This window comes from Chaetura pelagica, unplaced genomic scaffold, assembly GCF_000747805.2.
Source record: "Chaetura pelagica isolate M959 unplaced genomic scaffold, ChaPel_1.0 scaffold436, whole genome shotgun sequence".
Classification (NCBI taxonomy): Eukaryota; Metazoa; Chordata; class Aves; order Apodiformes; family Apodidae; genus Chaetura; species Chaetura pelagica.
The window spans coordinates 4,978,245-4,989,633 of record NW_009953651.1 but is presented as its reverse complement, the minus strand read 5'-3'; the positions used below and the strand labels follow the sequence as shown (position 1 = coordinate 4,989,633).

Genomic DNA, 11,389 nt, shown 5'->3' with positions numbered 1-11,389 from the left:
GGCCTGTCCGCAAAGCCCGCGGGTTTCAGACCGGCTCGGTACGCGGCGCGCTTGACCGTACGTGCTTGTGGGGACTCGTGGAAACCGCCAGGTGTGAGTCTGGGCCTCCGCTTAGGCAGCAGGAGCCGCGTAGTGATAGAGCTTTTCTTCTTCCCCAAGTTCGGTTCTTTCACGTGCCTCGTTTGAGTGCAGCTGTGACAAACTCTTGGCAAAGTTGGGGGGGTGGGAAGCGGTGGCGTGTAGGTGGAATGAAGGGTGGCGCTGGGGGAAAGCCCCTTCCTCTGGCTTTGAGAGTAAAAATTCCACGTGTTACTTCTTTCGGAAATAGAGTGGAATGAATTTGTTCTTTTTTGAAGCAGTAGATATCTGTCAGGAAAACTGTTGTGAAACTGCTGATGTGCGTTCCTGATAAAGGTACTTAAGAGCCACAAGTCAGAGCAGTGACATTTCAGCCTTTGCTTTGATGTGCATTTGTATATCCCTGTTTGTATATCCCTAACTGTGCGAAGGAGCGAGAGACGGCGCTACTCACGGATCTCGACTGAGGGCCCCAGCACGCTTGCTGTGCATTTTCAGATAACATTATTTGCTACCAGTATCCGCTTCAAGCTTGCTGGTTGTCTGATAATTCAGTTAAAAGAGTGTCCAAAAAAGCTTTTCCCGAAAGGTTTGTTTATAGTCTGCTTTTCAGATTTGGTTCATTAAGCAAAATGGATTCACAAAAAGGTCGATTCAAAAGACTAGATGGAAGTCGCTGGAAAAGAGCTGTATATGAGGAATGATTGACCTCTTAGAAGAACCTATATCTGTAGTACATTAATCCAAGTTTTTTTCATGGTTTATGACTATGACCGTGGAAGCTGCCATCAGGAAATTTCATGGCATAGTCTGTGTATTCCAACTCTTAACAAACTGTCTTCCTTTGTAGCGTATGATAAACCTTGCAGAGTTGACCCCTTACATCCTGTGTTCCATCTGCAAAGGTTACTTTATTGATGCTACAACTATTACAGAATGTCTGCACACCTGTAAGTATCAGTATTGTCACTCTAAGTTTAGCTGCAAATTCAAACAAAAATCAGCTGTTGATGTTCTGACTTTACAAAAGTAGTTCCCTATTTGATGTGACTGTGTTGTGTTTATTCTGTTCCTTAGGAAAATAAAACTGTGAATGTCTTAAGCATCAGAAAATAGTGAAATCAGTCAATTATTAAGTGAGCTTAGTTTTTCAGATTAAGGGGGAAAATGATGTGTGGAAAGATAAAGCCCAAGAAAAATAAAAAACTTTTTAGTTTTTTAAAGTAAACTCTAGGGATTTGAGTATATAACTGAGAAAAGGAAGTTGAGTGGCCTTGCTTATAAAGGACTAGAGAGTTACCTAAGTTGTTGCTGTTATGAGCTTGTAAGTTCAAAAAGTCTATATGGAAATACCAGGTCAGGCAGAAATTGTTATATGCACCTATGGAGCAGTTAGTCTATAACCTGATGAATAGAAATAGATGGATAATAGCAAACTGATTTTAATGTTCTTGCCATTGTTTTTTTCTCCTCAATCCTTGTGTTGTGTGAACGGTTCTTCTGTTGCTGACTGAACTGTTTTCTCTTGAAGCCAATAAAATCCTTTCTGTGAAGCTGACTCAGCCACACCCACATTCCCACCTGAATCCAAGAATCTTGGCTTTCAGCTCGTTCCAGCCACTCAAATTACAGAGGGAAAACACTTTTTGTCCCTCTTTGGTGTTTGGGTTTTTTTTTCCTTTTATTGGGAGCTGTTTTTTTTTGTTTCATATATACACCATTTAATATTCAGTGCAGTTTGGAATTCAGGAAAATGTACAACTGTTAGTAAGGACAGCATAATGTTGCAGTCTCTTAGGAATTTCATCCTAGATGTGGAAAAGTTTAAGTTCAGGCTGATACAGAGATGATTTCATAGTAAGTTGTATGCATTTTACATTTTAGTTGTATCCATTCATTAGCTTTCGCTCCAAATTTTTAAAGTACATATAAAGTACAATTAAAATGACATAATTATAATTTTCTACTCTGGTTCTTCTTGTAAGTTGTAGGATACTTTTCAGCAAACCTTCTGCCTCTAGCAGTCAGTGTTCTGTTGTCTTAGCTCTGCTTTTGTTCTGAGTAACACAGTAACAAAATCGAACACCTACCATTGCATTGTTTGGGTTAGGATTACTCATAGGAATAATTCATAGCAATAATCCTAATTGAATATTCAGAAGTGCTGTATTCTGTACAGGCAGAGAGCTGCCATTTACTTGAGTTTGAGAGACATGCTTCATACTGTCTCTGACAAACTTTGAGAAGTCTGGGTCTAATTGCTCCTGTTGCCTTAGCAGATGTTATTGTATAGTATACATGTGATTTTTATGTAGTTTCTTTTCTTTATAGTTTGCAAAAGCTGCATAGTGAGACACTTCTACTACAGCAACAGATGTCCCAAATGCAATATTGTTGTGCATCAGACACAGCCCCTTTATAATATCAGGTAATAAGTTCATGCCATTTTTACAGGTACATGTTTTTCAAGTTTTGCTGCTTGATTTTGAATGTTTCATTTTACAGACTTGTGCTTTTTTATTTCAAATAAAGGGACAGCTACATGAAACACACTATGTTCTTTGTGTATTTAAGTTTCCTCTCAATAGTGAAGATGAGAATATTCAATTTTTTTGTTTTATCTAGTTTGCATCTCTTTCTAGGGTTTGTTACCCCCTACCCTAGGCATTTTTTTGCATTTGCTCAGTGTTGCAGGTAGTACAAGTTCTTCACTATTTGCTTAGATTTCCTTTTAAACAAAGCTTTGTTGACACAGTGTACTTGTTAATGCTAAAAATTTAATTTTAGTTTCTGCAACTGTTCATGAATTCTTGAAGAGTGGTGCTTTTAGTTTTATATAGCTTCTTCTGTTGAAGCTCTGTGGTCAGGACAGGAATATAGTCAGATAAGAAGTTGCTGCTGTATTACTTCTCTCTATGTACATCACACTTCAGCAATGTATTCAGCATCTCTCTTATGATTTAATGAAAATCATTCTGTGTTGCACCAAAGACTTAATTTTTTTTTCTCTTTAATAGACTGGACCGGCAATTGCAAGACATAGTCTATAAACTAGTTGTCAATTTGGAGGAAAGTAAGTCCCTTTCTTTATTACCATCTTGAGATTGAAATGACTAGACAGAAAAGAGTAATTCAAAGCTCTGTTTCTACTCTGAGCTCTTTTAAATAGTTTTGTAACATTTCGTTATAAATCTTAATGAGTTAGCTGTGCCAGCTGACATCTTTCTGGCTGCTAAATGCTATTATGCATAGTGGTGTGTGCTCTATCTCATTAAATGTGTCAACGTATCCAAATAAATATCCAGATAATATTTCATGGTCATGCCACATATATTTGTGTAAGTACAGTTCCATCTGAGTTCACCTGCCTCAATTGAAAAATAATTGCTAAGAGAGATACTTTCAAATGCTTTTGTATTTTCTTTACTGCCACATTTCTCGGTTTGATATTAAGTGTGTTCACTGCCACCATGTCATTTACCCTGAACTTTGCAAGCCAGTGAGTCTGCTCAGTCCATCTGGGTGAAATAATATACACATCTAGTGCATATATATGGACTATAGATGGTATAAAAATAGTCATGACAGCCAGAAGGATAATAGTTTAAGCAGCTATTTTGGTATGATTTGTGGTTAGTTTCTCTGATTTCTTCCCAGTTTTTACTAAAAAACTCTTAGCCTGAGTATCTTAAGTGTCCCAACCTTGTATGGAGTACTACTGATGGTGTAGGAACTTGGAAAGCTTTTACTGGTCTGACCATTGGCAAGTATGGATATTCTTAGCACCTGAAATAACATTCCAGTCTGTTCTTTATTGTGGGTTTTTTCAGGAGAGAAAAAACAAATGCATGACTTCTATAAAGAAAGAGGATTAGAAGTGCCTAAACCAGGTGAGCTGTAATCACTTTATAGGACACTGTTAAGGAAATATTTAGTATATCATTTATTCTGAAGGGGTTTTCTTTGAAATACTAGCTCACAACTGAAGATAAGTAGTATTGAAAATACAGGACTCTTTGTTGTCTGATTACTGTAACTTGTCATAGTTCTCCAGTTATAAAAATAGATTAAAATGTCAGCACTTAAACCCAGGTTGCTGTTGTTTTGAACAGCTTCTGTTTTGCCTGCAACCAGGAAATACATATATACATCTAAAATGTGCATTGAATTTTTTTTTTTCCCTGGCCTTTAATAAATAATATTACAAAAGAGTAAAAATAAGAATTTGGAAGTCTGTTGACAGATGTGGGATTATGACAATTATTTTTTTTGTCTTACTATCAGTTAAACAGCTCTTTGGAGATAAGCCAGGCTGAAAGGTAACAAAGGGCTGGTTCAGATACACAGTGTGAAATTTATAAAAATGTAATTTAGTAATTTTAAAAAATAGGTTTAATTACATGGGCTATTTTTCCTTACGAGCTGTTTTGCTTGTTAGCATCTTATGCTGCTTCTATTTCAAGTTGTGTTTGCATTTTGGCTGTTTGAATATTTTAGCTGTCCCACAGCCAGTTCGAGTGAGCAGAGGAAGACCTCGAAAAGTTCTGGGCTCAGTGTTCCGGATCCCCCCAGAACTTGACATCTCCATAGTTCTGGAGTTCATTGGGTGAGTTGTGGGCAAATGTAAGAGCAAGTGGCTGACATGAGGGTGCTGCTTGTGTATCTTGGACTGTTAACCAGTTCTTAGTTGTTATTGAGTGTGCATTTTCTCCAGCTCGAATGGCAGATGCTGGTTTTAATTTTCAGTGCAGTAGTGACAGCCAACTACACATAGCTAGATGATGCAGATAATTAAATTAGTCGTGTATCTTCCCATTATAATAGCTTCCTCAAAGTGTTGGTTTAAAACTTACATGTGTTAATTTTTAACAAAATAGTGTAGTCTTAGTATGCTGAATGATCAAATACCTGTTTCTTACACTTAATCCCTGTAGGTGGCAGTACAATTAATGCTGACTGTTAGGACTTGCTCATCTGACTCAGAGACTGCAGCTCAGTAACTACAACCTGGGCAGCAACAGCAGTGTTCCTGTAAATGTTATTGGGGGGTGGTGGGGGTGGTAATAACGTGGTCTAGTATTAAGTTTTTCTGACAGTTTCCCAGATTTTTATGAGTTATGCTGAGGCTTTTAGATCAAGAGTCAACTTTGGCCCTGAATTGTGAGGGGGAAATCCAAAAACACGAACACTGGAGCTATTTTCAGGCATACGGGAAGGAGAAATCGTATTGCTGTGGCCATGTGCAGATTTGTATGTTAGTGCCTGAGAAAGGGTGATTAAAAAGGGATTGAAAGCTGTAACTACTCTGATACCTCCACACAGTGCAGAACCTCAACTGTGGGAGGGAAGCAACTTAACTTCTGCAACTCTTACCTCTCTACTGAGATTGTGCCTGGTTTTGGTCTGAACAAAATGTTCAAAGAACTCCAATATGTAATGATAGCAAACTATCACATGCATGATGTGAAATCGAGCCATCTGGAACTGGGAAATTCTAGCAGCAGAGCTTACAGCCTTGTTCAGCCTCAGTCTTCTTAGACATCATGTCCTAGTCTTTTATTTTGCCCAGTGTTTCTTTTGTATCTTATTTTATTCAGAGTACAGAAAACATTTCCTCCATGGTTTAATTTTGGCCAGGTGGGTGGTGGTGTGTGGTTTTTTTGTTTGTTGGCTTTTTTAAGTGTTGCCTGTTATATGGGCTCCTTTGTTTCTTTAAATAGGTGAGAAGTGGGATTGCAGGAAGAGGTCTTCAAGCTAAATCTCTAGGGAACAATCCCTGACTGTTCCGTAAAACATCTTTGTGAATCCACATACCTGACTTAATTTCAGTGTTCGTTTTCTGTGTGCCTGACTTGCAGAAGTGCTGAATGCTCAGAAGCACAGCTGAGAGCAGTGGAAGTCCTGACTAGAACTGTAGCATCAAATGTTCTGCAGACAAATCTTAGCTGTCCCAAGTTGGAAACTGGCAGGTCGTGGTTACCTTTTAACAGTCTGTCTCAGTTTCCTCTTTTTAAACAAGGTATCATACTGCCATTCTGCTGAGTAGGGTGGTCTGGAAATGCATGTGTTGAAGAAATGAGACCAAGGAAATTGCTGCTTTTGGATTAAGAGCAGAATTGTCATAAGTGAAGCCAAAAGCCATATGTTCAAGTTATTACATAGCTGTTCAGCCTGTGACCGCTGCGTGTTGTACACTCAAAATTTAATTCAAATTTAGTTTTTTAACTGCTTTAAAGAGACTTTTTCACCCTTTAAGGAATGTGATATAAAAGGCATAATTTAATTAGTATAGGATCCCAGTGACCTGCTGCTCGGGCATACTTTTTTAACCCACCAGGTAAAAAGTGATTAAATGTATGTATAAAAACATGGGTAAAATACCTTGACTTAAAATCTCAGTAGGAAAGAGTAAATAGAATGCTCATTACCTACTTTCATATTTGGTGAGGAATATATGTGCACTTATTTTATTGTCATGGCTGTATCCCATGAAGTTAGCATCTAATTAGTTCTGGGACCTGTGGAGGGCACCGACCACTGCTGTGCTGGCCCAGCAGGTGGCAGAGGGAGCACATGGAGTGAAAGGGCGTTGGAGTGTGCTTTTATACCAACAGCTGGTCAGTGGTAATTTCACTGTACAATAGCTTTAAAAACAGGAATTAGGTTTTGTTTTCAAGGATGTCCCTTTCAGGCTGAGTGAAGGATTAGATACAGTTTGAACTCACTGTAGTAAAAGTACTTTGGTTTAGATTTCCACTGTGAAAATCTCCTGGTCACTTCTCCCTCCTGTGAGTCTCAGTAGGTATGTTTTTGTTTTTTCAAAGCAAGAGAACTGAGGATTTTTCTTAGAGGATGTCAGGCAGCTTAGACCTCAAAACTAGTAAACATGTATCTTCTTGTCTGTGAAACAAGATGACTTCTGAATCTGTATTGTATTTGTTTTTCTGGTAGTTTTATTTCAAGCTTCCATTCCAGTGTTGGCAGCAAAGCAGGTAATATTGTGTAAATACCATCTATACTATGTGAAACTGTCCACTGGTGTTTTGTTACCTATATGGAGGGAAGCACAGAATGTTCCTAACAGAAAAAGGCTTATGGGTTAACAGTGCCTACTTTACATTTTATTTTAGTGAGGTTTTTAACCTTTGATCTTCTTTTATTATTTATGTATTAAAAAGTTAATAAGTTTTCCTCTTCAACAGTCAAAAGTGCTTATTTTGGTGATGATAGATGAAGAAAACATTTTCGATAAAAAGAACTCTGGGCAGATCGGAGTTGCCCTCAGAAATTGTTACTTGGAAAGTTTGACTGTCTACATTGTGTCTTTAGAGTATATGATTAGTCTCCTGTGGCTGTTGGACTGTATCAAAGAAAATGACAGCTGGAGTGGAAAAGTCTTCCATGTTTGTTTCTTAGTAATTTTAAAATTACTTTCAGTGGCAAAATTTGTTCATAGTTTTATTTAACTCTTGATACATGTTTAGAGGTGATGATAACTCAATTACAGTAATTTGAAGTGCCACTCTTAAGGTTTTTTCTGCACAAACATTACAAATGGTCGTGCTTAATTTTTGCCCTTTACAGTGCAATTAAATACTGCATTTTTTTCACCTCTCATGTATACACTTGCTAACACAATGCAAAAATAGTTAAATGTCATTAATTTGGCTTAATTAATTGAGGAATTTATACATTGTGCTACAAGATAGAGGTGTGAAGTATAGAAAATCTGTAGTAGATCACATGCTCATACTGTGCAAATGAATGAACCTTTGTTTAAGTCAGCCAGCAGTTTGGTCAGTTGCCACTTTTGTGAGTTATTTCACCTTCCAGAGAAACACCTGCTGCTTTCCTGAGTTCCTAGATAGCATTAATCCTGTGATATAAGTATTCTGGAAGCTGGCCCAGAAAGCCTTTTTGGTGGTCAGGCAAGTTCTGTCAGCAAATTCTTAGGTACTATCTGATAAAGTTCCAAATATTAAGGAAGATCAAGTATGAATGTTTAAGCAGCATTAATATTACCACCTACTGCTATGAAAATGAATGCTATGTTGTGTTTAAAAATGCCTGTAGGCTCTGTTGGATTGTTTTTATTTCATATAGACAAACCTTAAAGTCATAAATAGCTTGAATTCATAAGACAAGTGGAGTACCAAATAAAAGGTAGGAGAAAAAAAAAAATTCAGTCTAATATTATTTCATGTGTTAAAGATTAATGAAAGGAAGACCCTGATTCAGAAAATAAGCTTGATATGTCAGACTACTAAATCAGTAAGTCACTATTATAACAAAGAGCTTGAGGGTGTTAATAACTGTTAACCTTAGCAATATTGACTGTGTTTACTCTTCTCTTGTTTTTCAGAGCTAACGAAGGCACAGGGAATTTTAAGGTGCAGATGTAATTTGAATTTTTCTCTTAATTTACTTCAGAAATTTGTATAACTTGGATGTATTTAATTTGTTTTGATTTTCCTATTCTATGCAGCCTGAACTTTTATCAGCATAGTAATAACCAACCTCGGATTAGAGTTTACTTTCAAACCTAGTATTGTGTAGCATCACAGAAAAGAATGCTTCTAAGGCTATGTAATTAAAGTTTTGGTAGGAGAATGGGAGTGAAACTGATAAAATTTCACCCAGGTGTTTCTAGCCTCTTATTCTTGCATCTGTCTCCAAAAGGTGCACTGCTATGGCTTTAACTGGAATCCTAAACAAAGGTGTAGATGTTGTCTAAAATACTGGTTTTTGAAGTAGAAGTCTAATTGTAGTGGAAAACTTGCGTAGGTTATTCAGAGGAAATGTAGCTTGAGATATAGCAATAGTATAATAAATTGCTATGTCCTGAAACATACAATGAACTAACAAACAAAGTTGTCTGAATGGCACAATATACTTCCTTAGCCAGCAGGAAGATTCTTCTTTCCATCCCTTCATTAACAGTGTTTGTTTTCTGAGTGCTGGCTGTTGCTAAACAAGATGTAGTGTTCCCAGTTACTTGCTAATGAATATGATTCTTCCAATACAGACTCTTATGGAGTTGCTTTGGTAGAAATTCATAGAGGAACTGCACATTGTTTGCTGCCTTCATGATTTCATGTGCTGTAGTTAGACATGCTCACAATGTGTCATTCCACTGTTTAGACTAAACATTTAGAAAATGGGGCTCTATTCAAGAGCAAGAAGGACATGTAGTTTAAAATTACCCAATATAGTTTGCATTTAATCTTTCATTATATTGGAATTGTAGGGCTCAGAAGATTTTACTCTTGAAGAATTTGAGAGAAAAAAATGTGTTAGTAACTTAAATATTAATTACCTTGATTGTACTGTTTTACTAATTTCCTTCATGTTTTCAGCTGAGTTGACTTCAAATTTGTGCCTGAAAATATATTGAACTGTTATATTTGATTGCAGTAATTAATACAATTTTTTAAAGTAATTACATTTTTTATGGCAGAGCTTAGGAGGTAATTTCAAACTTTAAATACAAAAATAAGAATTTTCACCAAGAGTTGAAGTATTAGTTTAGTAAAACAAAATTAATTTGTAGGAGGGTAATGTTCCTGAAAGTGTCTGCAGTCAATTTTCTTCATTTGTTTCAGCAATACATCTGCCCAGCACTTTTTCATCTTTTAACCCTTACATTTCATACTATTTTTTCACCTTCTTGCCCTTGAATCACCTCCCATCCTTCCTGTCGCACATTTGCCCTTCTTTCTGCTTTGTTTTTTTATCATGTTCATTTTGGGCCACACAAGAATGACTGTAGGGCAGTTCAACCATTTTATTAACTTACATGTTGTAATATTAATGTGTCAGACATTTGTTTCCCCTGAAACATGCCATTCCAATGCAAGTAATTTTGCCTTTTAAAAACAATACTTGCCTTGAGCATCATTACGAGTATTTGTGGTTCAGGAAAGGTATTTTGTGAGTTCTTGATTATTTTTTAATATTTTTTTACCTTTTAAGCCATAAATATTCCTGCTCACTTCAGTGTTATGAGGATTCTGAAATGAAAGGCTGCCCACCATTATTCACAGAAATTATTTCTGTGCTGCAAATAATCCTACCATCAATAGACTAAAGTGCCACTCGGCTTATGTCCATTTTTAGTCTTCTTTGTCATGTATGTAAGCTTTAAGAAATGCAACATCTTTGAAATGGTATTTTTCTGCAGCATTTTTTTTTTCTCTGTTAATGCCCTGCTTCACTCTGTCCTTCCTTTCCATCCTTATTTTCTTCTTATGCATGAATACTATGCATATTCATGCTTTTATTCCTCTTCATGACTAAGAGGTTTATTTCCCAACTTTCCAAATTCTCTTTCATATCCGCTTCTCACAAAATATCACCTGATCCATTTTTAGCATTGCTTTGTCCTCAGTTACTTCTTTATCTGGCTTATATTTCTGAACCAGATGTTTTCAACTTTTTTTTTTTTTTTAATGGGAGCTGTGGGGAGTGAACAGGTTTACAAGGTCTGTGGCCATGAACTATGATTTATACATGCAGCAGACATCAATACAGCATCATCATGGTTCCCTAGATCAGGCCTGACTGTCATTTCTGGCTCTTGCACATGAATAAATCAAACTATTGTTCCAAAACCACAGTTATCATGGATGCATATTTAAATTTATGATTGAATTCAAGGGTAGCCCATGACCCTCTGACCCTTCTTTGAAATGGAAATGATATAATGAACCCGCATAGTAAATCACAGCTGTTCAGGAGTTAACATAAAAATCCAATTAATTGACACAAAAGGTAATCCATTTATCAGGCTGAATGCAGTTATCTGCTCTGCCTTTGTGCCTCTTCACTTAGCTGCCCATATCACCAGTCAACTGTTTAAAATTTTATCTGTAGAAGAAAATCCCATTAAAATGTTTAAGGCTAGCATAAAAAATGTCCTGTCATTGCAGTTCTTGCTGTGAAAGTATTTAGAAATGATACAAAAACATTTCAGTCAATTCTTGCTCTTGTGTTCTGCGTACTAGTATATTTTAATTGATTCTAGAATTTCATGAACTATTACGTTTATTCCAGCCCATGCCATAATACTTCTAAAATGCTAAAAGACTTAAGCTTCTTGCATTATAAAATGACATGGTTTAATTATCTAAATCATATTTGGTACACAAATCTGATTTGGGGAAAATAATGAAACTAGGAAATAGTTCATGTGCTTCTGAAGAGTAAATGCTTGTGAGGGGAGGAGTTCTTAAAATGTTGCTAATGCAGATTTCTATGCAAAATTAATAGCAAATATAATTCTCTAGTACTTCAGTAGTAAAATAGGACTGAT

The 11,389-nt window shown here is 36.5% G+C and overlaps 1 protein-coding gene across 1 annotated transcript in view; it reads left to right on the top strand.

Moving 5' to 3' along the window:
• The first annotated feature begins 931 nt into the window (after positions 1-931).
• Positions 932-11,389, top strand: part of PCGF6 (polycomb group ring finger 6) — a 23,526-nt gene continuing 13,068 nt past the window's right edge. The window contains exons 1-6 of the mRNA XM_010000094.1: positions 932-1,028; positions 2,410-2,506; positions 3,096-3,151; positions 3,909-3,968; positions 4,576-4,684; positions 8,441-8,468. Of these exons, the coding sequence (XP_009998396.1) occupies positions 932-1,028; positions 2,410-2,506; positions 3,096-3,151; positions 3,909-3,968; positions 4,576-4,684; positions 8,441-8,468 (447 nt within the window). The remainder of the gene's footprint in view (positions 1,029-2,409; positions 2,507-3,095; positions 3,152-3,908; positions 3,969-4,575; positions 4,685-8,440; positions 8,469-11,389) is intronic.